Genomic DNA, 24,753 nt, shown 5'->3' with positions numbered 1-24,753 from the left:
ACAGAAAAAAGGAAGACCTTTCTCTCTGTCTCTGTCTCTCTCTCTCGCATATCCTATTCTGCCTGTCCACTCTGCCCTGGTCCCCGAGGGGATGAAGGAAGAGTAGTTGTGAGGCTTGCCTTTTTATCTCCCTTCTAGAGTAGGTGGGCATTGAGTGTGTCCCAAGGTGTTAGCAATCAGAGGCTCATCTTTTTGGGTGTCACCATCCAGATGCTGATGTTTGGGTGTGACCAGTGGTGTGTTAGGGGTCTTCTGGGTGTGGCCAATTGTGGTGCAGTAGTGTGGGTGAAGTAATGTAGTAGAAAGCTGGTTGGCTGCTTCTTATGATGTAATGTCGCCCAGTCCTTATGTGGCTTCATCACCTGTGTCTGTTCTGACAGATGGTCTGGGCAGTTCTTGGTGCTTTGTAGCCTTAGCTTAAGAAACTTTCTTTTGGTTTTGTATTTTCTCTTTGTTTTTGGATTAGTGGTGCTCCTTAAGTCATTTGGCACTCCTGTGGGATTCCCCACAGACAGCTGTTAGTTTTCTTTTTAACAAAGATAGTGCATTTAACCACTATGCTATGCTGACAGATAGATTACCTGTATTGAAAACACACACACACACACAAACATGCACACACACACAAACACACACACACATTTTGGGTTTGTTCTCTGTCCCTTTATTTTAGTGTGGTAGGGCATTATTTTATGTTTGCTGGAACAAATTTTGTTTTCCATTTTGTGCAAAGTTTTATTGTCTAGGCCAATATCAAATGAATAAACATTTAGAGATGTTAGTAATAAAATACAAATGCATGGATTGTCGTTTCATATTATAGGAGCATGAATCCTGACAAGTTAGTTGGGTTTAATGAATGCAAGAATGATTCAGTGTTAGAAAATCAAAACTAACAGGCTGGCGCCATGGCTCAATAGGTTAATCCTCCACCTGCGGCACCAGCAACTGGGTTCTAGTCCCGGTCGGGGTGCCAGATTCTGTCATGGTGGCTCCTTTCCAGACCAGCTCTCTGCTATGGCCCGGGAGTGCAGTGGAGGGAGGCCCAAGTGCTTGGGTCTCTCTCAGTGTCCATGCTGCCTGTCAAAAATACAACCAAAAATAACTGTACTGTTTTTTATGCCAAACATGAAAGTGTAATGATAAATGTGACAATCATATGTCTTACTGTAAATGGTGAGACAGAGAGCTTTAAAATGGGATAAAACAGTGTGAGGTAAAAATTTAATCATTAGTCATTTTAGATTATATACTTAACTAACACGTGACTTAAATAATCTTTAAGAAATAGGAAAAGATCTGTTTTTAACTGAAATATGTAAAATAAGTAAATTGTAGACTCTTGAGTGTACATATACTTTTTGTTTTTTTTATTTTTATTTTTTGACAGGCAGAGTGGACAGTGAGAGAGAGAGAGAGAGAGAGAAAGGTCTTCCTTTTTCCTTTGGTTCACTCCCAATGTTTGCTGGGGCCGGTGTGCTGCAGCCAGTGCACAGAGCTGATCCATAGCCAGGATCCAGGTGTTTCTCCTGGTCTCCCTTGCTTGTACAAGGCCCAAGCACTTGGGCCATCCTTCACTGCACTCCCGGGCCATAGCAGAGTGCTGGACTAAAGAATAGCAACCAATACAAAATATGACCCTCCAACCAGGCCTAGAACCCATGTGCTAGTGCCCAGGTGAAGGATTAGCCTATTGAAACTCCTGTGTGTGCACAAATACTTTGAAATTTGGATTCAGACAGTTTAGGATTGTTTGAGAATTTTCTTATGCAGAGAAAATGTCACAGGACATTTGCAAGTGACAGTTGCTATCCTTTTGTATGATTCAAAGTTATAAGCATTTTGCTTTAAAATTTGTTTAACTGAATGGCAGAGAGAGAGAGAGAGAGAGAGAGAGAGCGTGAAACCTATCTTCTGGTTAACTCCCCCAGTGACTGCCATAGCCAGGGCTAGGCAGGCCAAAGCAAGGAGCCAAGAACTCAATCATGGCCTCTCATGTGGGTAGCCAGGCCTCAAGTTCTTGAGACCTCATCTGCTGCTTCTCAGAGCCTCCTGGAATGGACAGCAGAGCTGGGGATCAAACCCAGGCACTGTGATATGTGTGTGAGTTTCCCATGTGGTGGTTTAACTGCTGCTCCAACACTGGCACCATGACAGCTGTTATCTTAAACCCTTTGTTATATTGTCCCATTTTCATTAAATACATCTTCCCTAGCTATAAAAAGGAAAGGGTCTTGTCGGAATGAACAGATGAGAGTGTTTTCAGTAGAGATACAATCACTGTCTCTGGTGAGTCCTCTACACACCTAAGGATAGGGAAAACATTTCCAGCCCAGAAGTAATAGGGTTTAAAACTGAACCATGAAGTTTTGGAACATTTACTATACCCCAGAGAGCATTTACAATGCTTCACATGTGTGTGTGCAAAGATTATTCATGTCAACCTGTCCTCATTTTACAAGCGAGCCAGGCTTCACTCGAATAAGAATGGGAGGAAATAAAGTAGCTGAACAGCAACTCACTAGGCACAGACATCAGAGGCAGAGAAGAGAAACATGGGTTTTCAAGTTCTAAAAATGGTCATGGCTTGCAGCCATCACTCTAACATCAGTGTGGCCCCAGGCTCAAGGAGTGGAGTTGGGGGAGGATTGGCCTGTATTCCTGGTGCAAACACCAGCTTGACTGAGATTTTCTGCAAGTTAAGAAGGTACAAAAGCGATACACATGGAGCAGAAACCACATTTCCAGGTCGGAGTTTGATCTTTTCTCAGGCTGTGGTCCTTGGTACCAGAGTCTCTGGAGTGCCAGGCAGGGAGCCCAGCAACCCATCAGCCACACAATCCTGATGGTCCACAGCGATACTCTCCGGTGTCCCTCATTGGTAAGCTGTGAGGATCAGCAGGTTAGGTGCATTAAACATAATTTTGACCTCTAATATTTTCTAATTAGCATCAGCACATAGCCTCTCTCTAAAACAATGAGAACACTTCGAAGAGTTCATGAAAAATTGAATTACAAGTGAAGTTTATGTCAGTTACCATCATTTTCCAATCCATGCACATGAGGAGTCTTTCAAATGCTTATTGATAATGCCCAGTGTGAGAAAGCATGAATGGATTACATTTTTTTTTTTGCAACAGAAAGTCTTACTTTAAATCCAGTTTTGCATGAGTGGCTTATTTCTGTGAAAGGATTAGCAACAGTCTGAGAAGGAGAGAGAAAGAGGAAGGGAGGGTGAGGAAAGAGAGAGGGGGAGGGGGAGAGATCTTCCATCCACTGATTCACTCCCCAAATGTCTACAAGCCACGAATTCCATCTGGGTCTCTCCTGTGGCTGACCGGGGCCCATCCTCCAATACTTTCCCAGGCACAGTAGCAGGGAGCTGCTCAGAAGCAGAGCAGCATAGACTCCAACATGGGATACCAGTGATGCAGATGGCTTCAGCTTAATCTGCTTAACTTGCTGGGCAAGACCAACTCCTCCGGAAACCCGCCCTTCCCATGAACATTTTTAGGAGCTTTCATATAGTGCTAAAACACACTGTTACATACTAAATTTTTAAAAAATGTTGGGGACGGCACACACCAAACTACAATGTGTTGTTTAAATGCCCACGTATGCGTTGAAGTGAAAAGTGCTATAGGAGTAGCATTCAATAAAGTAGTGAACCAGATCAGAGGCCTGGGTGAAAATCCTCTCAATGTAATTGAGCTGTGGGGATTAGGGTGTGTCACGTGATCATCCTGGGGCTGTGGGACAGTATAAAGCCCAGCAGGACATGGCTCCTCCCCCTCAGTCTACCTCTTCACTGGTCATGCTGGAAGCTTCTGTCTCCAGCAGAATTGCCCTGTGCCCACACCTGAGCAACCTCAGAGCTCGAGAAAGACGACAGGTGAGTTTCCATGATTGTTTTGGTCCTTGGTGTATGAAATGGGAAAAATAGGAGGGTGGGGACAATCCATGGAAAGTGGTGTGAAGAGTTGAGGAAAGGATTAGTTAACTGCTTCATGCTTCCCAAGGTAGAGCCTGATTCAAACCATATTTCAGAAATGTTCATTATTAGATGAAGGCCAACATTTCCTCCTAACTTTCTGATTTAGATGGGGTGGCTAGTGAGCAGTAAAGGGGCCATTGCACCTTTGACTGAGGGCTTCCAAACAGAGTGTTATTCACTTATCTTTTCTTTCAATGTACTCAGTGCCTTGTTAGAAGCTAGTTGAAATTCAGGGCATAAGAATCCAGTGGCTTCCGTTTCTATTTCCCCAGGGAGGCAGATGCCCTTGGCCAGCACCATCCACAATGGACCCCAACACTCTTTCCATGGAACAGGGGAAGGAGCTGTTAAAGCAATGGGGGATCCCACAACAAGATGTGAGTATGGGAGATACTGGGTCAAGTGAGAAGTCGATGGAATGAGATGGCATCAAAGCTGAGGGTCAGTCCGAGGCAGGTACTCCTCCCATGATCAGCTGTAATAGTCAATGTTTAAAACTCTCTGTACATTGCACTGGCCAATTTCAAAGGACATTAGGAGAACACAGGCATATGCAATTGCTATGGATCTTACTTCCCTTCAGCTCACACCAGCATTTCCCCCAGACTCCACTTTCTGTTTTGAAACTTTATTGAAGTTACAAAAGTTTCATGCATTTCATCTAACAGATTTAGGAACATAGTGGCACTTCCCCCTTACCCTCCCTCTCAGATACCCACTCTTGCTTTTTACAGTGATCTATTGTCAGCAAACTTAGTGATCAGAGAGTGAGCCCTACTCTCAGTAAAAGAGTCAACAAATAGTACGAAGAGAATGGAAACAAAGCAAGACCCTGTACCTTCACCCATTGGTACTATTTGGAGGTCACCAGCAAGTTCATTGTTGGCTGTGGAATAACAAAAGTTTAAGGTGCTCCCTGCTGTAGGCATGTGTTGAAACACTTCAGTTGCCCCACAAAGGTTTTCCTTGGAGATTTACTTGTTTGAAATGCAGAGCCACAGAGAGATGGACACACCGACACACACAAACATACACACACACATACACACACACAGAGACTGATTGGTTGATTCCATCTGCTGGTTCACTGCTCAAATAGATGCAAAGGCCATCAGAAGGCAGGAGCAGAAGCCAGGAGCCTGGAACTTCATGCAGGTCTCTCATGTGGGGGCAGGGGTCCACATACTTGAGGCATCTTCTGGTGTTTCCCACAACAGACTAGCAAGGAGAAGGGTCAGAGATGGAGCAGCTAGGAATCAAACTGGTGCCTATATGGATTACCTCTGTGTCTCAAAACCGGCTCCTCCTAAAAGGCTTACAAATACTAACATGGTAATCAAAACATTTTATTATTTTATTTTTTATTTTTTGACAGGCAGAGTGGACAGTGAGAGAGAGAGACAGAGATAAAGGTCTTCCTTTTGCCATTGGTTCACCCTCCAATGGCCGCCCCGGCTGGCGCGCTGAGGCCAGCGCACCGCACTGATCCGATGGCAGGAGCCAGGAGCCAGGTGCTTTTCCTGGTCTCCCATGGGGTGCAGGGCCCAAGCACCTTGGCCATCCTCCACTGCACTCCCTGGCCACAGCAGAGAGCTGGCCTGGAAGAGGGGCAACCGGGGCAGAATCCGTGCCCCGACCGGGACTAGAACCCGGTGTGTGGCGCCGCTAGGCGAAGGATTAGCCTAGCGTGGCGCTGCACTGGCCTAATCAAAACATTTTAAACAGAAAGGAAAAGGGCTGGCACTGTGGTGAGGTGGGTCGTTCCGCTGCCTGCATGCCAGCATCCCATATGGATGCCGCTTTCTTCCTGGCTGCTCCTTTCCCTACACAGCTCTCTGCTATGGCTTGGGAAAGCAGATCACCCAGGTCCTTGGCCCTTTGCACTTGCACAGGTGATCCAGAAGAAGCTCATGGCTCCCAGCTTCAAATCGGCCCAGCTCCAGCCATTGTGGCCATTTGGGGAGTGAATCAGTGGATGCAAGGCTTCTCTTTCTCTCTGCCTCTGTCTCTCTGTAACTCTGCCTTTCAAATAAATTATAAATCTTACACATACTTAAACAAAAAGCCTTCTTTATAAGAAAAAGAAAATGCTCAAGTGACTGGGAGTTTATCTTCTCTTTTCCCAAAGTCACTTCCTGCTTGCAGACTGAAAGTTCAATCTTGATGCCTCTTTTCTCTTTATCAGATCGATTTGATGGTGGAGAAGTGGGTAGTTGTTGCCTCTGTTGAGGCCATGTTACGATTTCCCCTGAAGCCTGGAGAGGATCCCACAGCCCGCTGTGTCTCCCAAGGGAAATGTCAGCTTACGGTGGACCAGCCCCAAGCAACTTCCCAAAGACCAGATGACCCAAAGGACAGGTAAGGCAAATTTGGGGAGTGAGCCATGGGGCCAGGACCTGATTCCCCAAGGGCCCTCCATTTCTGCCTGAACAAGGCTGCAGGACACTCACCTCACAGGGCCTTGACTTTAAAAATTTAACAAGATTTGTTAATCACAGGGTTTGCAAGCCAGGGCAATGCAGCCCTCACTGGAGATCAAAGAACCTCTCCCAAGAGAGGAAGGAATTCTCCTATTGAGGGAGATGTCCTGCTCAAGGTCTCATGGAGTCCTCCTGATGCAAATGAAGGATTTCAGCTTGCTCAGTTCTGACTGGCTTATGCACATGCCCTGTTGGGAACTGTTCAGTTTGACTGGTTGATCACAGACTGCATCAATTTGTCAACTTCAGCTTTTCAGAAGCAAGGATTGTATAAAGGTCAAGCACTTACTTATCAATTTTCATTCTATGTCCAAGAATAGTGCGTGTGACTGTCTCCCTTTGCCTCACTGTCACCCAGCATCTAACTTACTTTTGCCCTCAGTTAACTTGAGAGAATTCATTTTGTTTTGACAAGGTGAAATATCAAAGCTTTGTCAGAGCATTCTGCCGGCTTTGTGGGTAAGAAGTTACTCTGTGAAAATAGAGTTTTTATGATCTGAAATACCAGTTGTTGGCTACCCTTCTGTTGGCTTTGCTGGGGCTTTTAGTCTGGAGAGAGAAGCTAGACCAACACTCAGAACCAAAAATACTTTTGTGTAGGGTTGCCAATTCACTATCACCATCTATTAGAAGCCTTTTAATTAAGTGGTCTTTTCTTGGGCAGTGTCCTTTTTTGGCAGTAGGTAAACACTACAACGAGTTCACAAAATAGGTCAGAATGGGGCATCTATCACAGATCCAAGATGTGGTGGATGCGGGTTAGTACTCAGGAAGTCCCTCCAATCTCTCCTGGGAGAAATAGACCTATAAGGGGCTTGTGTCATACATTTTGAATTTTTAAATTTGTTTCTTTGGACTAGGAAAACCAACGATCAATTAAAGAGCAAGCCTCATCAGAAGCCCAAGGCTATGAATCAGATGGCACGCCATTCAGTATGTCATCAGCCTCGAAGGCCCCTGAAGGACAATAACCCACAGAGAAGATCAGTGTGCCAGAGGGCTTCCCCACCAGACGGAGAGTACAGCAAGGTAAGCGGAGGCTTGGGGCTTTCGAGAACAAAGGGGTCCATGAGGAGTTGGTTTAAACGCGGGAATCTGTGTGTCCATCCTTCAGTTATTCCTCTTTAGTCAAGCTGGGCTGGTTTGCCTTCTCTTTACCTGGCTGATCGGCACATTCAGAGCCTGTGGGGAACAGCCACTATCATCTCCTTTAGATGTGAAAGTTCTACCTCCTTGGATTCCTGGATTGAATTAGCTCTGGGAGGATCATAATATCTTGAGTTTCTTGGCAAATAAAAATCCATGGGTCTATGACCTCCCACGAAATAATATTTAATTTCCCTAATCTTCTTTATATCCACTTTTGAAAACTGCCTGTGATTGGTACCCGCTCACCTAATAACCACTTCCCCTACCCACAGGTGAAATGCAAGAACTGTGGAGCCTTTGGGCACTTGGCCAAAAGCAAGAGGTGCCCCATGAAGTCCTGGGGTGGGGCCATTCCCTTACTGGCCTTGGGTCGCAATCAGGAGAAGGAGAACCTGAAACCCAAGAAACCTGACGGACTTCAGCCTGCAGAATCCTTGAGGAAGACTGAGAGACAAGAGGCAGGAACTCACAGGTAAGGATTCTGCAGGCACAGTCTGAGCCCTGAGCTTTGGCTACCAAGAAGATTGTGCCATCCCCTCTTCTTTCCCTGGAGCTGTCTCTAGGCATAGACAGACAACTGCAGAGAAACAGACAAGTGCTCCAGACCTTCCAGGGGTGCACCCCGAGCTCATCCTATTCTAAGAACCACTAAAGGGAAGGGCTGTGGAATACCTTGGAATGCTGCTCCTGGCAGCCAGAACAGCCACAGACCAAATGAAAGTGCACAACACTGAAGTCACACTAGGGAACGCAGCACATCCTGGGGGTGGAGGGGCTTCCCAGACAAGAATTGAACCACTGGGGCCAAGTTCACAGGGGCATCAGTGACTGCCTCACTCCTAAACAAGGGCTAGCATGGGGCCCTGGGAGTGCTCTTAGTTTGGTTTGCTGTCCCTCTTGGAGACAGGCAGGAAAGGTACCTCAGACAGATAACAGGATTTGTTCTGCAGGCATGAAGGGCAGCAGAGGAAAGCTGGACCACAGGCAACACAGGGGAGGCCACAGAAGGAGCCGAAGAACTCTGAGGCAGCAACAGAACCATGTGCCTATCTGAGGGTGAGTCCTACTCCCGCTTCTGCAGTGTGATTTTTTCTCTGTGGCCTTTTATTTGCTTCATTGTATGCCATTCTATGTGGGAATTATATTTAAACCAAGGCTGGCCCACAGAATCCTGTTTTATTTGTCTGTATCCCATGTTCCAGTTGCTTTATTTGAATTTTTATGTCACTATTTGCAAGTTGGCAAGTGAATGCTAGTGGAGGCATGTTGATGCATCCATGAATGATTTGATCATGTGCTGTCTTGTATCCATCCAAGGCATCTTTTACACTTTTATTAATTTCACGTTTCCTTTCCAAAAGTTGTTTTTGATTTACACTCTCCATATTGGATAAAAAAAGGATTAGGTAGTTGACATGTGTTTTTTTTTTAAGATTTTTAAAATTTATTTGAAAGGCAGAGTCACAGAGGGGCAGAGGTACAGAGATAAAGAGAGGTGTGGGAGGGAGTTCTTCCATCCACTGGTTCACTCCCCAGATGGCTGTAACCACAAGCTGTGCAATCTGAAGCCAGGTGCCAGGAGGTTCTTTCTTGTCTCCCACGTGGGTACAGGGGCCCAAGGACTTGGGCCATCTTCCACTGCTTTTCCAGGTCATAGGAGAGAGCTGCATCTGAAGTGAAGCAGCCTGGAAGTGAACCGGTGCCCATATGGCTTGCTGGGACTGCTGGCGGTGGCTTTACCCACTATGCCACAGCACTGGCCCAAGAGAGTTTTCAAAGCTCATCACAGGGTAGTTGTCTTCTGCATTTAACTGCCCCTTAACAATATGATGGTACTCCATCAGCAATCTACCAACATGCAATCAACCTTTAAAACCTGTAGGAAACATTTTCAAAGTCAGATACAGCTTCGTAGAATTCGCTTCCTATTTAAGTTTCACAACACACTGTGTAACACATGGATCGAAAACCGGAATGTGGTCAGCCCTTCTCACCCCAGCACCACATTCCACAGTGCAGCCACTCCCTTGACCTTAACAACAGACAAGGTAATGATAGTCTTGTCCTATCTGCCACAAACAAGAATCAGACTGATGTCGTATTCTTTTCCCCTCACTAACCTGAGTATACAATCTCTGAAGATTTGACTGGATGATTTCAATATTTAGTTCTGTGAAATTTAATTTCACATGTACTGTCTCTTTATATTGGCTGCCTCATCCCTTTTTGTGGTTCTGATTGAGATGCAATCTTGTATGTGCTACCTGTATGTGCTACTTTCTCTTCCTATTTATATTAGTAATCAATATCCTTTTTCGTTACTAACATGCTGATTTTCCATTTTTGTATGGTTGAATATGTGAGTTCTTCATCCATCTGAGGGGTCTAATGTGAACTTTCTTGCCACAGCATCCTACTAGACCATTGCCTGTGCAAACATCCAAGAGGAAGTCGCCCCTCGGCTCTGCACTGCCATGTCCACTGCCTAGTGAGACACCTTATAGATCACGCTGCGCTACTGAGGCTCCAAACAAAACACCTCAGCTGAGCACTGACAGCCCAGCCCAAGGATCTGGGGTCAACTTTGCTGACTCCCCTCACCATGTTCTAAAGAAATTCACCCCAGGCCCAGCTGGCAGTGCCAAGCCAACAGTCAAAGGGCCTGATGTTTCCTCTCATGACACTCTTCAACCTGCCAGGAAGACACCTACCCTGGGTCACAGGTCTAATCCACAGGTGCAGATCAAAGTTGCGGAGGTGGATTCAAAGTTGCCTCCACAGCCAGTCACAGAAAATTGTGTCCAGAACTCCAAACTCAGCACCCAGGCTCCAGGCAAGAGGTCTGCCCAAGACTCCATCCAGACCAGCCAGAACTGCCCCAAGAAGCCAAGACTCCTGGTTTCCCAACCTCTCTCCAGTACAAGTGGACCTGCACACTCTCGGGCACCCCAAGGGTCCACAAAGATGCCAGTCCTGAAGCCAATTTCTGACCCTCAGCCTCCATCTAACTCACGTTGCTCAAGCTCAGGCCAGAACTGCCCAATCTTCCAACTTCGAGTGTCCAGTCGTGTTCCAGACACGACACAGAGAATCGGCCCCAAGAAACAGGACAGTGCCAGGTCCAGAACCCCTCCCACATCCAATCCAGGGAAGTCTACAGCTGCTCGTCAGAACACTCACGTCTTAAAGGAGTCTGAGAGGCAGGGTCCCCAGGTCACAAGGAGTGTCCTCTATGAGGATCTTCTGGTCTCTTCCTCCTCTGATGACAGTGACTGAAAGGGAGAACTTGTGCGGGCCAGCCACACCAGTGGAACAGAACCTAAGGGAGGGGGGGGACTGAAAAGAGGGACAAGAGATGGCAGAGAATGGAGCCCAGAGAACAAGGCTGATCAAGGCTCGTTTCTTCCAATGGCTCGGTGGTATTTATGCATAACCAGCACAACGAAGCGAATGAAGCACAAAGATAACAACATACGTAAGCAACTTTTTGGGGCCTCTGACAGCACAGCTAATTTTCACAGAGCGTTCTTGATTATCATCCTCCTTCAGGATGGGAGGATGTGACTTTCTTCTCCCAGGAACTCCACCTGCCAAGACTGGCCTTGATGTGTCTAAAGGCTGCCTACAAGACTCCCACCCCCACCCTGACTCTGGGTCAGAGAGGATGGCCTCAGGTCTTCAGGACTGGGAAGTGACTGAGAGGCGTAGGTGGGGGAAGCATCAGGGAGCAGGTCTGCTTTGAGACTCTATGTTGTGATACAGGATCAAAGGGTGGAGCCTAACACAATATTGGGGATCAACACAAGACACCACCTATTTAATGGTGTGAGATGGAGCTGCTTGAAATGGGACTTAAGAAACTGTCCTGAAAAGGCTTTTGTAAATTGGATCTAATTATGTGAGAAACTAACTGAACTCATGTTCAGTGATATGAGCCCCTACTGTCACTAGAAAGCTGTGAAATCCACCTGTCTGTGTGAAGAAAAGACTAGCCCTTGTGTAGCTAGCTGTCAAAGGGCCCATATGTGGTTGTTAAAGGTCTATTTTTTAAAAGTACCCTCCCGGATCCTTGCATTGTTGAGGAAGAGTTTTAGTGGGAAATTCTTGGCTTTGTCTCACTGGGAAAAACTGTCTTTCACGAAGGAATTTGGTTTTATTGGTGAATTCATTCAAATCCCTCCACAGTGCATGCTCACGTGCTATGAATGGTTCCCAGGTCTTAGAAAAGGAAACTGCACACTTTGTGAAGTTGATTGAACACTGACCTGATTGAAACTGCACACTTTGTGAAGGTGATTGGACACTGACTTCCACTGTGATAAAGTATCTCAGCTCATCTGTAAAGGAGACATCCACAATACACCCAGGATCAGAGTTACTGAGAAGATTAAATACATTATGTGAAGTATGTAAATAATGAGAGACACATGATAAATTATTCATGCGTTTCTACTCTTTGATCACAAGTAAGCCACAGAGTAGCCTCAATTGGAAGGAACACTACATTTGGTATTGAAAGTGATTGTAAAACTATGGTTTATTATCAATAAATGTATTGCTAAGTTTCATAGGTGTTTTGATTTTTATATCACTTCAGCCCAATTTCCATTTCAAAAAAGAGACACACACATAGCATCCTATATTTCATGCACACAGCTGAGTCTCACGCAGTGCTTTCATCGATTTTTGGGAAAATCTTGTATTTACTGCAACCTAGGCTGCTAAGGGAAATGTGACATCACACCCCTCTAGGATCCAAAGCTTGTTATTAAAATGAGGCAGGTCGCACACATCAGCGACCTGTGCGTTTGAAAGGAACACGAATCCTATGCATGTTTCCTTATTTGGGGGGATTCCACAGTCCAATAGGCACAGCTGAGAACAGCACTCCCTTTCAACAACCCGCACTACATGCACACCCACAAGAGGGTTTTCTAAACCTGAGGGAGTCTTCCCGGCCTCTGCCCTGGTCAGTTTGAGAGAAGCACCTGCGGAAGCCGCTGCAGGGCCCCTGCGATATCAGAGCCCCTCAAGCTCAGGCATCCACACAGATCGGGGACGTGCAGGTCTGGACAGCCATTACCTTGCAAGTAGCAGACTCTGAGGACGCCGCCATTGGCGACACAGTCTTATGGCACCCAGTTCCTCAGGGCCGGAATGCCCGCAAGGCATGCTGGGAGATGTTGGAAGGTAACTGGAGCCCGCCAATGTCCAGCCCTGCTCATAGGCATGCGCACTGGCAGTGAGCAAGCCCGAAGGTAGCGTGAAGTCATGAGGACTGGTGAGACCGTGAGCGGGCTGGGAACCTGCTGGAGGCTCTCCTGCTGCCCTTGCGCGTGCTCCTGGCGTCTCCGTGGCCATCCCTCCTGTCCCGTAGTGCCCTGGGAAATGGCCCTGACGGTGTTGAGAAGCACAGAGCTTCCATCCACGTATTGAGCCCTGGGCACTGGGCCGCTCCCTGTGCTGCACCTGAAGCCAAGCCTCCCGCTGCTATGCCAAGCGCCTGGCTCCTGGGGAATGCAGCTCCTCCACACGGGTCCATCTTTCCAGAAATGCCACGGCCTTCCTGCTTAGTCCATCTGAGGTCCACGGGAAAGCACCCTGGGCCCGAACCTGAGACCTGGGAAACCCTGAGGGATGGGGCCCCTCTGCGTTCCTAGGGGCATTCCTGAGGGATTCACTGTACTTGGGAATTTATAGAAGAGATTTTTATAAAAGAACTCATCAATGGCTTTGGTTGAAAATGTGTTGCCTCCCTGATTCAAACGTGACAGTCTGAGCCACTTGAAGTCAAGATAGAAGGTAGAATAGGAAGAATTATTGAATTTTATCGAATGCTTTCTCTGCATCTATTGAGATAATCATATGGTTTTTCTTCTGCAGTCTGTTAATGTGGTGAATCACATTGATTGTTTTGCGAATGTTGAACCATCCCTGCATACCAGGGATAAATCCCACTTGGTCTGGGTGAATAATTTTTCTGATGTGTTGTTGTTTTCTATTGGTGAGAATTTTATTGAGGATTTTTGCGTCTATGTTCTTCAGGGATATTGGTCTATAATTTTCTTTCAGTGCTGCATCTTTCTCTGGCTTAGGGATTAAGGTGATGCTGGCTTCATAGAAAGAATTTGGGAGGATTCCCTCTTTTTCGATTGTTCTGAATAGTTTGAGATAAATGGAATTAGTTCTTCTTTAAATGTCTGGTAGAATTCAGCAGTGAATCCATGTGGTCCTGGGCTTTTCTTTGTTGGGAGGGCCTTTATTACTGTTTCAATTTCTGTTCAGTTATGGGTCTATTTAGGTTTTCTATGTCTTCATGGTTCAATTTAGGTAGATTGCATGTGTCCAGGAATCTATCCATTTCTGATAGGTTTCCCTGTTTGCTGGCATACAAGTCCTTGTAGTAATTTCTGATGATTCTTTTTATTTCTGTGGTGTCTGTTGTTACATTTCCTTTTTCTTCTCTGATTTTATTGATTTGGGTCTTTTCTTTTTTTAGTTAGTTGGGCCAATGGGGTGTCAATTTTGTTTATTTTTTCAAAAAACCAGCTCTTCGCTTGGCTGATTTTTTGTAATTTTTTTTTGATTCAATCCTGTTAATTTCTTCTCTGGTTTGAATTATTTCTCTTCTCCTACTAGATTTGGGTTTGGTTTGCTGCAGTTTTTCTAGGTCCTTGAGATGCACTGAAAGCTCATTTATTTGGTGCCATTCCAATTTCTTGGTATAGGCCCCTATTGCAGGAGCATGTTGTTCAGTCTCCATGTGTTTGCATACTTTCTGGGGTTTCCTGAGTTGCTAATTTCCAGCTTCATTCCACTGTGGTCTGAGAAGCTGCATGGTATGATTCTAATTCTTTTAAATTTTCTGAGACTTGCTTTATGACCTAGTATGTGATCAATCCTAGAGAAGGTTCCATGCATTGCTGAGAAGAATGTAAAGTCTTTAGATGTAGGATTGAATGTTCTGTAGATATCTGTTAGATCCATTTGGGCAATAGTGTCGATTAAATATGCTGTTTCCTTATTGATCTTCTGTCCGGATGATCTGCATACATGTCACACACACACACAGAGACACACACACACACACGCACACTCACACACACAGAGAGAAACTTTCCTCTGCTGGTTTATTTCCCTGAGAGCTGCAACAGGCAGATCTGGACCAGGCTGAAAGCAGGAGCCAGGAACTCCATCCTGGTCTCCCACAAGGGTGGCAGCAAACCAACCACTTGAGCCATCTTTTGCTGCTTTCCCAGGCTCATTATCAGGGAGCTGAATCAGAAGCGGAGCAGCAAGGACTCGAGTCACTACTTTAATGTGGGGTGTTGGTGTCTCAAGCAGTGGCCTAACCCACGGTACCAAGAGGCTGGCCCCTGCTTCTCATTTTCCAAGGGATTAAAGTGATCTCTATGGGTCACACTTGCAGTGCCAAGGAGCTGAAAGACTGAGGAAATAATTATTGCCGGATTTTCTTAGAGAAGTAACAGGCTTTAAACTGAACCATGAAGTTTGGAACATTTACTATACCCCAGAGAGCATTTACAATGCTTCACATGTGTGTGTGCAAAGATCATTCATGTTGACCTGTCCTCACTTTACAAGCGAGCCAGGCTTCACTCGAATAAGAATGGGAGGAAATAAAGTAGCTGAACAGCAACTCACTAGGCACAGACATCAGAGGCAGAGAAGAGAAACATGGGTTTTCAAGTTCTAAAAATGGTCATGGCTTGCAGCCATCACTCTAACATCAGTGTGGCCCCAGGCTCAAGGAGTGGAGTTGGGGGAGGATTGGCCTGTATTCCTGGTGCAAACACCAGCTTGACTGAGATTTTCTGCAAGTTAAGAAGGTGCAAAAGCGATACACATGGAGCAGAAACCGCATTTCCAGGTCGGAGTTTGATCTTTTCTCAGGCTGTGGTCCTTGGTGCCAGAGTCTCTGGAAGTGCCAGGCAGGGAGCCCGGCAGCCCATCAGCCACACAATCCCGAGGGTCCACAGCGTTACTCTCCAGTGTCCCTCATTGCTAAGCTGTGAGGATCAGCAGGTTAGGTGCATTAAACATAATTTTGACCTCTAATATTTTCTAATTAGCGTCAGCACATAGCCTCTCTCTAAAACAATGAGAAGACTTTGAAGAGTTCATGAAAATTTGAATTACAAGAGAAGTTTATGTCAGTGTACCATCATTTTCCAATCCATGCACATGAGGAGTTTTCAAATGCTTATTGATAATGCCAGTGTGAGAAAGCATGAGTGGATTACATTTTTTTTTTTTGCAACATAACAGAAAGTCTTACTTTGAATCCAGTTTTGCATGAGTGGCTTATTTCTGTGAAAGGATTAGCAACAGTCTGAGAAGGAGAGAGGCCAAGCTCCTTCTGCTGCTTTCCCACACACATTAGCAGGGACCTGGATCAGAATGGAATCTAACTGGCATCCACTCTGGATGCTAGCATGGCAGGTGGCAGCTTAACCTGCTATGCTACAGTGCCAGCCCCCTCTACCTTATTTTTTTTAATGTAAACTTCCTCTATCCAGCCCACTCTTCTCATTCTCTAGTAATCACTATTTGTGCTCAGATTTAGGTTTTTTTTTTCCTTACATGTATCAGGGAGAACATGTAGTATTTGTGTTTGTGTGGCTGGCTCATTTCACTTAACATGATATTTTTCAATTCCATCCATTTTTGCTGCAAATGATAGAAGTTCATTCTTTATTTATGGATGAATGTTATTACATTGTGTATATATACCACATTTTCTTTATCCATTCATTTGATGATGGCTACCCTGGTTGATTTCAAATCTTGGCTATGGTGAACAGTCCTGCTATAAAATGTTGGAGCAGGTGTCTCTTTAATACCATATTTTCAGGTCTTTTGGATATATAACCAGTAGTGGATTGGTAAATCATATGGCAGTTCTACTTTTTAAAGACATTTCTAAATTGTTTTCCATAGTGGTTGTATTGATCTATGTTCCCACCAACAGTATACAAGAGTTCTCCTTTCTCTACATCCTCATCAGCATTTGTGACTTTCTTTTTGATAATAGCTTTTCTAACAGGGGTGAGGTAACAGCTCATTGTGGTTTTATTTCCATTTCCTTGATGGCTAGTAGAGCATTTTTCTTGTAATTTTTGGCCATTTGTAGTTCTTCTTTTGAGAAATGTCTGTTCAGGTCCTTTGCACATTTCTTAACTTGACTGGTTGTTTTTTGTTAAGTTTTTTGCGTTACTGATATTCTGGATATTAGTCCTTCAGATAAGTAGCTTGCAGATATGTTCTCCCATCTTGTTGGATAGCTCTTCACTCTATTGATTATCTCTTTTGCTGTCAGAACCTTCTGAGTTTGAAATAATCCCATTTGTCTAGTTTTGCTTTTGTTGCCTGCACCTTTGGGGTCTTATCCTAGACATCATTGCTTGCACCAGTATCTTCAAGTGTTTCCCTAGGTTTTATTCAAGTGATTCCATATTGACATCAAATGTTTTACTTTGTACTTACCAAGTTAAAAATCCTTGAGTAGTTTGAGTGATTCTGTGTTTTCTGCACCCAAATGCAATAATGATAGCATTCCAGGGTCTAACAATTAACAATGAATTAGACTGAGGGTAGAAGGAATTCTCATGGAAGCAGAGATCCAATGAGATAGGTGATCTTCTGTCAGGCCTTCCTGGCTCAGTCCTCAGCATTTCCTGTTCATTCCATGGGAGACCCTGTCTGCCCATGGGAACAAGGGAAAAAGGAAGAGTCTTTCTCAAACACTCCAGTGGTCTCTTTGGATATGCTCATGAGAATCTTCCAATAGATTGTGGGAATTAAAAAGTTTTCAGAACTACTGTCAGCTCCCTGAGTGTGAGCTGGCACTGTGGCTACAGGTGAAATGGTAATTGTGGTTCTGTGGGGAGATGAGGTCACAGAATGACATACCCTCTTCTCAGGCCCTGCCTTATTCCCTCGCATGCAGCCTTAGGTTGTTAAAAGTATCACACTGAGCTCACAGAAGGAGGAGTCTAGCATTTTTCTTTCAGTCTTAGAGACACAGTCTGCAAGGAAAGGAGGTATATCAGAAGTTTGGGTAGGTGTGCATGTGTGGCAAATAAATTCTGTCAGAGTAGAAACTGTTCCATTGGCAAAACTACACATGAAGGATGAGTAATTTCTGAGACATGAGCTGAGCTTGTGGAGAGAGACTGGGAGTCTGGGACCCTAGATCACACATGACTGTTGCTAATGTAATTTAATGAAATTCTTATTGAAGGGATTCTTGGTGTTTGAGCTAAGTGTTATCTAAGTCTGAAGTTTTATGTGCTTCAATATTGTAATTTCCAAATTAATCTGTTGAATATGATATGCAAAATATCACAGAGATATTTCCAGGAGTAGCATAGTTATGTCTGTAAAAGATGTGTGCAAAGAATGATGAATGTGATGGAGCTAGCTGAATGATTTATTCTCAGCAGAAACTGTGACTCAATAGCAATTGCTGAAATACAGTTATTTTTCTGTAATTTAGGTGTGATATGCCTAATGGAGACAGTCAATTTGACTCTACTGAAAATTACTATGATCTGTTAATCATGGAGGAATATTCTGCTTTCTGAAAGTAGGGAAGATCTATCCTGAAATTAAGAAAATTTAACATCATAATAGAGGGTTTCAGATAGCAAACAATGAAGGACTTTACTTTTAAATTATACTTTAATTTTAAAGAAAAAATTAATTTTACATATAATCCCAGAAAAAAGAAGTTTTAAGGCTTACATGTTCCTCATTATATTTTCTCTGGTTAAAATATTTCAGTGTTACTCTCAAGGTATAACTTTCTCTTTTCAATTGATTAAATGCACAAGGTTCCATGCCTCTAAATTACATTTTGCAGATTTTTGCTGCATTTAAATAGCTTTTCCAAATAAAATGTTAGTTCAAATTTCAATTAATTTCTCCAAAATAGTGAACATATAGTAACATAATCTGCAAAGATGATTAATTTATCTTTTACTCTAAAATACTTTGTAGGTTGTTTATGTTTCTTGTGTCAGATCCTAGGGCACAAACTAATTGTGCACTTTAATATCTGTGATGGATGCTATTCTATTTTTTGTCTGGGCAAAATTGAAATGAATTTTTCTATTGCCTCCTAACATTTATCCACATTAAATAAATCAAGTTTGGTCACAAAAATTATTCAGTAAATATTCATTCATAACTTACATTGATATGAAGAATAGATACATACAGAAAAATAGGAAATTATCAAGCAAAATTTATAAAGAAAAATAAATTTGAAGTATGATCATATCAGTATATACCTATGTGTATGTTCATGTGTATATACACACATAGACATGGAAGTCCTTCCAAGAGTTCACTAAAAGACAAAATTAAAAGAGAAAAATGGAAAGCATAAGTTTTATTTCTCAACAGATGCCCAATCAAGTGCAAGACACTTTTCATATAGCAATGCACTAAATATTAATGTCATTGCTGTCAAGCTACTCAGATTGGAATCCTTATTCTACTGATATTCATATGAGTCATTTAATCTTCTTGTGGTTTAATTTTCCTAGATGCTGAAAAGAGGATGATATTAGATGAACTCAAAGAGTTGTGAATATTACATATTAGAGTAGGTAAATCAGCAACAATAAGGGCTGACACTATCGTAAGTGGTATCCTAATGAGCAACACATGAAACTTGGAAAATCTACTAACAACAAAATGTATTTTAGCTATTAATACTCGGGGCAGGAATGCTAAGTGTCCACTTTATTTTCTATGCAAATATATTCCACAATTCATGTTTCCATGCAGAATCCTGTGCTTAAGAATTTGAATACTGCATCCTGGAAAATGGCAGAATGACCTCTGTGGATTTAAAAGTAGGAATGTTCTTTCTATTCCAGATGGTTATTGGAATACTGGGGAATTTCTCACTTCTGTGTCATTATATGTCCCTTTATTTCAGCGGATGCAGGCTGAGACCCATGGATTTGATTCTCAGGCACCTGACTGTAGCCAACTCCTTGGTCATTCTCTCCAGAGGAATCCCAGCGACCATGGCAGCTATTGGCTTAAAACATTTCACCAGTAGTTATGGGTGCAAAGTTCTTTTATATGTTCACAGAGTAGCCAGGGGTGTGTCCATTGCTACCACCTGCCTCTCGAGTGTCTTCCAGGTTATCATAATCAACCCTAGGAATTCCAGGTGGGCCATGATTAAAACAAAAGCCACAAGGTACACTGGATCCTCTAATATCCTATGCTGGGTCTTCCACATGCTGGTGAATATCACTTTTCCTATTTATATGACTGACAAACAGACCAGTGAAAACATCACACAGAACAAATATTCAGCATATTGTCGTGCTCCACTTCATGACAACGTCATAGGCTCAGTATATGCAGCACTGACATCTTCCCATGATGTTTTGTGTTTGGGACTTATGACCTGGGCCAGCGGCTCCATGGTTTTCATCCTGTACAGGCACAAGCAGCAGGTCCAACACATACATGGGATCCATTTCTCCCCTAGATCCCCCCCTGAGGCCAGAGCCACCCAAAGCATCCTTGTCTTGGTGAGTACCTTTGTATTATTTTACGCCCTTTCTTCTATCAGTTATGTTTACTTAGCTGTTTTTGGTTATTCCAATGGGTGGCTGGTGAACATCGCTGCACTAATCACTGCAGGTTTTCCAACAATTAGCCCCTTTGTTCTCATGTGTCGTGAGCGCGGCTCATCCAGGCTCTGCTTTGCCTGCTGTGGAAGAAACATGTAAGTTCCTCATTTCATCAGAAAAATACAAGTTGTCTATCTTGCATCATGTTCAGCTATTGATGACTCAGATAAGTAAATTTCATTTCAGAGTGAGTGATGAACAAGACAAACTGAGACTGGCTCAATATAAAATAGCAAATGATCCTAGCCATAGTCAATGAAATTTGATGCAATTAAAATGTAAGGACTTATACAGTCATATTTGTGTGACTTACATCCTGAAGTACTATAAGGATATTGGAAATATCTTTGAATGTGCAACTTTAAATCTAAGATGTTAAAATTTCCTAAGATGAACCTGAACTTGGAATTGAAAGGACAGCTGCATAACAAGGGTTTAGCTTCATCAAGCATGGAGCAGTAGATGAGTCTCAACTTGGAGCCAAAATACATGATCCTGTTTTGATCATGAGAAATTTTGTTGATTTTAAGATACCAGAAGAGCAAAATGGGCAACTTCAAAAGTAAAAAAGATTTTTAACTCAAACTTACAAAATAGATTAAAAATTGTTTTTGAAATTTTTCAAAAATATGTCAAAAATTGGAACAGAGAGTTCAAAAATATCTCTCACTTGGTATCTATAATGTTAACATCATGTCATGGCACAAGTGTCAAGACTAGAGAGCCAATATTGGTACACTATTATTCAAAAACTCCAGATTTTATTTACAATTTGCCTGTTTTAATAGTTTTTTCTCTATCAGGATCCAGGCCAAAATACCACATTGCATTTAGTCATCTTGTCTCCCCAGTATGTACTGCACTGTGTTTTTGCTGTTTTTTCATGACCTTGATAGGTTTGAGGAGTCCTAGTTTAGTACTTATTAGAATGTTCCTAAAATTGAATTTGGTGCTTTTCTCATGGGTATAATGGTTTTATGGGTTTTGGGGAATAATGTCACATTTTCTGACAACATATATCATCAAAAGTTTTGTGCAATCAGTATGAGTTATCTATCATGGTGATAATCTTGATCAGTTAAGGCAGCCTTTTTCAGGTTTAGCCACTGTGAAGTTACTGTTTTCCCTCTTACACATATTCTTGGAAGGGATTTTCCTGTGTGTGTGTGTGTGTGTGTGTGTGTGTGTAGGGGAGCATCTGAATTAAGCTGTACTTACCATATGGCTAGGTATTCCCATATATTATTTGCTATTCTTCTATAGGGTGGACTGGTCTTTCTTCCCCTCATTTATTTGTCTATTGAATTATGTATTCATATCAGCATAAATTCATTTATAATTACTCTGTACTTTGTGTTATAATTCAACATTATACAATCTGTTTTGTTACTTAAGTTGTTACAGCTTTGGTCAGTGTGAGCTTTGGTATAATAAAAATACGTATCTGGTCTTTGTTTCTGGTTCTGTCAAAAAGCCTCAAAACCCACTGGAATTGCCTAAATGATAATAACTTTTTATACCAATGAGACACCCCATGGCACTAGCTGTGAGCATTCCTTATATAGCTGTAGGATGGAAGCTGGTCAACAGAAAGACTCACGGTATAATTAAAGGGTTAGAACATTCGGACTCCAAAAACTCTGGGGAGGGCAGGGAAGTTGGAGGTTACTTTAAATCACTCAGTCATTGATTCAATCAGTAATTCCTTGGTAATAGAACTCGCTAGGACCTTTCCAGACCTTGCCTTATGTACTTCTTGATCTGGCTGCTTCTTGATATCCTATGTAATGAAATGGTGATCATTAGTATAGCACTTTCCTGAGTTCAAAGAGCCGTTCTAGCAAATTACTGAACCACAGGAGGCTGTGGAAGCCCTGAATGTATAGTTGGCCTGGTAGGAGTGAGATTGCCCTGGGGATGCCTAAAACTTGCAACTGGCATCTGAAGTGAAGGAGTTTGCCCTGAACTTGTGCAGTCAATGTTGGTACCAGGTAGTGTCAGACTTGTTATACATGCTATAATGCCATATGGTCCACATAGATCTTTTCTTGGTGAAATTTTTATGTGTAAACAGTTAAGATATTCTGAAAAGCATATGCTTTGTAGATTAAATTTACCCTTTTTTTAAAGATTTATTTTATTTATTTGAAAGACAGAGTTACAGAGAGAGGTAGAGACAGAGAGAGAGGTCTTCCATCCACTGGTTTATTTCCCAGATGGCTGCAACTGCTGGAGCTTGGCCGATCAAAGGCAGGAGCCAGGTGCTTCTTCCTGGTCTCCCACATGGGTGCAGGGGCTCAATGACTTGGGCCATCCTCTACTGCTTTCCCAGGCCATAGCAGAGAGCTGTATGGGAAGTGGAGCAGCCGGGACTAGAATTGGCGTCCATATGGGTTGCTGGCGTTTCAGGCCAGGGATTTAAGCTGCTGAGCCACAGCGCTGGCCCCTTAAATTTACTCTTTAGAATGAAATTTTAGATTCCATCTGAAACAAGTTCACAATTTTAGAAATTTTTTTAAAATTTACACAAAATGAAAAAGGGGTGACTACTGATATATCATAAAACCCCATAATTCTCAGGAAAAAATCACAGCAATAAGCACCTGCCAAGACAAGAGAATGGTGATGCAGGGCACCTAGCTGGTATTAGAGAACAAGTGACAGAATGTAGCCAGCCTTTCAGGTTGTTCCCTGTGTCCATTTGATATGAGCCCAATGTTCTTTTTGGTAACATTTCCCTGTTGATTTTTGCCTTTGTCAGATCCCTCAGACTCATATTTTCTCTACCCCTTCCTTGCAATCAATCACTTCTCCAAACAGCCTTTTATGACAGGGGGGCATCTTAAATCAAGATGGGTGTGATGGTATTCTTGTTGCTGTTAGAGTATCATCGCAAGTAGACCCTTGCCGCAGGTACATCTATGAAATACTTGCTTAGATGCACATCTACATTTTTTTATATCCAACTACTATCCCATGTATAGTTGAATTTCAGTGTGAACTCACACTGATGCCCCTGGCTCTCATCCAGTACCACAGGGTGATTTTTCTGTACTTTCCTGTAGTTTTTCAAATATTATGGCATTGTAGACCTTTAAGGGGTCTTGGAAACTCATCAAAGTTGTTCTTTTTTTTAAACTTTTATTTAATGAATATAAATTTCCAAAGTACGACTTTTGGATTACAATGGCTTCCCGCCCATACCGTCCTTCCCACCCACAACCCTCCCCTTTCCCACTCCCTCTCCCCTTCCATTCACATCAAGATTCATTTTCGATTATCTTAATATACAGAAGATCAGCTTAGTATACATTAAGTATGGATTTCAACAGTTTGCTCCCACACAGAAACATAAAGTGAAAAATAATAGATGATTTTTTTAAAATGATGATGAAATCAGAGCAGACCTATTGTCATGTTTAATCCCAGTGAGAGTCAAGTTGGGAATTGATAATTTCTTTTTTTTTTTTTTTTTACAGAGGATCAGTTTAGTATGCATTAAGTAAGGATTTCAACAGTTTGCACCCCCATAGAAACACAACGTGAAATATATTGTTTGAGTACTCGTTATAGCATTAAATCTCAATGTACAGCACATTAAGGATAGAGATCCTACATGAGGAGTAAGTGCACAGTGACTCCTGTTGTTGACTTTACAAATTGACACTCCTGTCTATGGCATCAGTAATCTCCCTATGCTCCAGTCAAGAGTTTCCAAGGCTATGGAAGCCCTCTGAGTTCTCCGACTCTTATCTTGTTTAGACAAGGTCATAGTCAAAGTGGAGGTTCTCTCCTCCCTTCAGAGAAAGGTACCTCCTTCTTTGAAGACCTGTTCTTTCCACTGGGATCTCACTCGCAGAGATCTTTTGCCAGAGTGTCTTGGCTTTCCATGCCTGAAATACTCTCATGGGCTTTTCAGCAAGCTCCGAATGCCTTTAGGGCTGATTCTGAGGCCAGAGTGCTATTTAGGACATCTGCCATTCTATGAGTCTGCTGAGTATCTCACTTCCCATGTTGGATCACTCTCCCCTTTATTTACTCCATCGGTTAGCGTTAACAGGTACTAGACTTGTCTATGTGCTCCCTTTGACTCCCAGTCCCTCCACCATGACCAACTGTGGACCGAAATTGATCACCTGGAACAGTGAGATGGCATTGGTACATGCCACCTCGATGGAATTGAATTGGAATCCCCTGGTATGCTTCCAACTCCACCACTTGGGGCAAGTCAGCCTGAGCATGTCCCAAATTATACATCTCTTCCCTCTCCCATTCCAACTCCCATGTTCAACAGGGATCACATTTCAGTTAATTTTCAACACTTAAGAATAACTGTGCATCAATTACAGAACTAAACCAGTCATATTAAGTAGAACAGATAAAAAAAACTACTAAGAGGGATAATGTATTAAGTTGTTCATTAACAGTCAGGGCTATGCTGATCAAG

The 24,753-nt window shown here is 43.0% G+C and overlaps 3 protein-coding genes across 3 annotated transcripts; all 3 read left to right on the top strand.

Moving 5' to 3' along the window:
• Window positions 1–3,793: 3,793 nt before the first annotated feature.
• On the top strand, window positions 3,794–8,793 carry LOC149120742 (uncharacterized). The gene is made up of 6 exons (XM_089319592.1): window positions 3,794–3,892; window positions 4,267–4,371; window positions 6,180–6,352; window positions 7,335–7,503; window positions 7,896–8,095; window positions 8,574–8,793. The coding sequence occupies exons 1-6, from the start codon at window positions 3,815–3,817 to the stop codon at window positions 8,707–8,709; spliced, it is 861 nt and encodes a 286-aa protein (XP_089175718.1). The 5' UTR covers window positions 3,794–3,814; the 3' UTR covers window positions 8,710–8,793.
• Window positions 8,794–9,479: 686 nt separating this feature from the next.
• On the top strand, window positions 9,480–10,899 carry LOC149120741 (protein FAM90A27P-like). Its single transcript, XM_089320133.1, has 2 exons — window positions 9,480–9,671; window positions 10,033–10,899. Exons 1-2 carry the CDS (start codon window positions 9,480–9,482, stop codon window positions 10,897–10,899), a joined length of 1,059 nt encoding a protein of 352 aa, XP_089176259.1.
• Window positions 10,900–19,487: 8,588 nt separating this feature from the next.
• On the top strand, window positions 19,488–20,405 carry ORYCUNV1R1579 (vomeronasal 1 receptor oryCunV1R1579). The gene has a single exon (NM_001167266.1). The coding sequence runs from the start codon at window positions 19,488–19,490 to the stop codon at window positions 20,403–20,405; it is 918 nt and encodes a 305-aa protein (NP_001160738.1).
• Window positions 20,406–24,753: the final 4,348 nt, after the last annotated feature.

This window comes from Oryctolagus cuniculus, chromosome 18 (genome assembly GCF_051225735.1).
Source record: "Oryctolagus cuniculus isolate XC-2025 breed Fujian yellow rabbit chromosome 18, ASM5122573v1, whole genome shotgun sequence".
NCBI classification, from domain to species: Eukaryota; Metazoa; Chordata; class Mammalia; order Lagomorpha; family Leporidae; genus Oryctolagus; species Oryctolagus cuniculus.
Note: the sequence above shows the minus strand (reverse complement) of the source record. Positions and strands in the feature narration are given on the sequence as shown.

Excerpts from the sequence above, each read along its gene's own strand:
- LOC149120742 (XM_089319592.1), top strand. The coding sequence starts at position 3,815 with ATGCTGGAAGCTTCTGTCTCCAGCAGAATTGCCCTGTGCCCACACCTG. Across the intron at positions 3,893-4,266 it reads GAGCTCGAGAAAGACGACAG|GGAGGCAGATGCCCTTGGCC; the intron begins GTGAGTTTCCAT and ends CTATTTCCCCAG. Across the intron at positions 6,353-7,334 it reads CCAGATGACCCAAAGGACAG|GAAAACCAACGATCAATTAA; the intron begins GTAAGGCAAATT and ends TCTTTGGACTAG.
- LOC149120741 (XM_089320133.1), top strand. The coding sequence starts at position 9,480 with ATGCAATCAACCTTTAAAACCTGTAGGAAACATTTTCAAAGTCAGATA. Across the intron at positions 9,672-10,032 it reads TGACCTTAACAACAGACAAG|CATCCTACTAGACCATTGCC; the intron begins GTAATGATAGTC and ends TTCTTGCCACAG.
- ORYCUNV1R1579 (NM_001167266.1), top strand. The coding sequence starts at position 19,488 with ATGACCTCTGTGGATTTAAAAGTAGGAATGTTCTTTCTATTCCAGATG.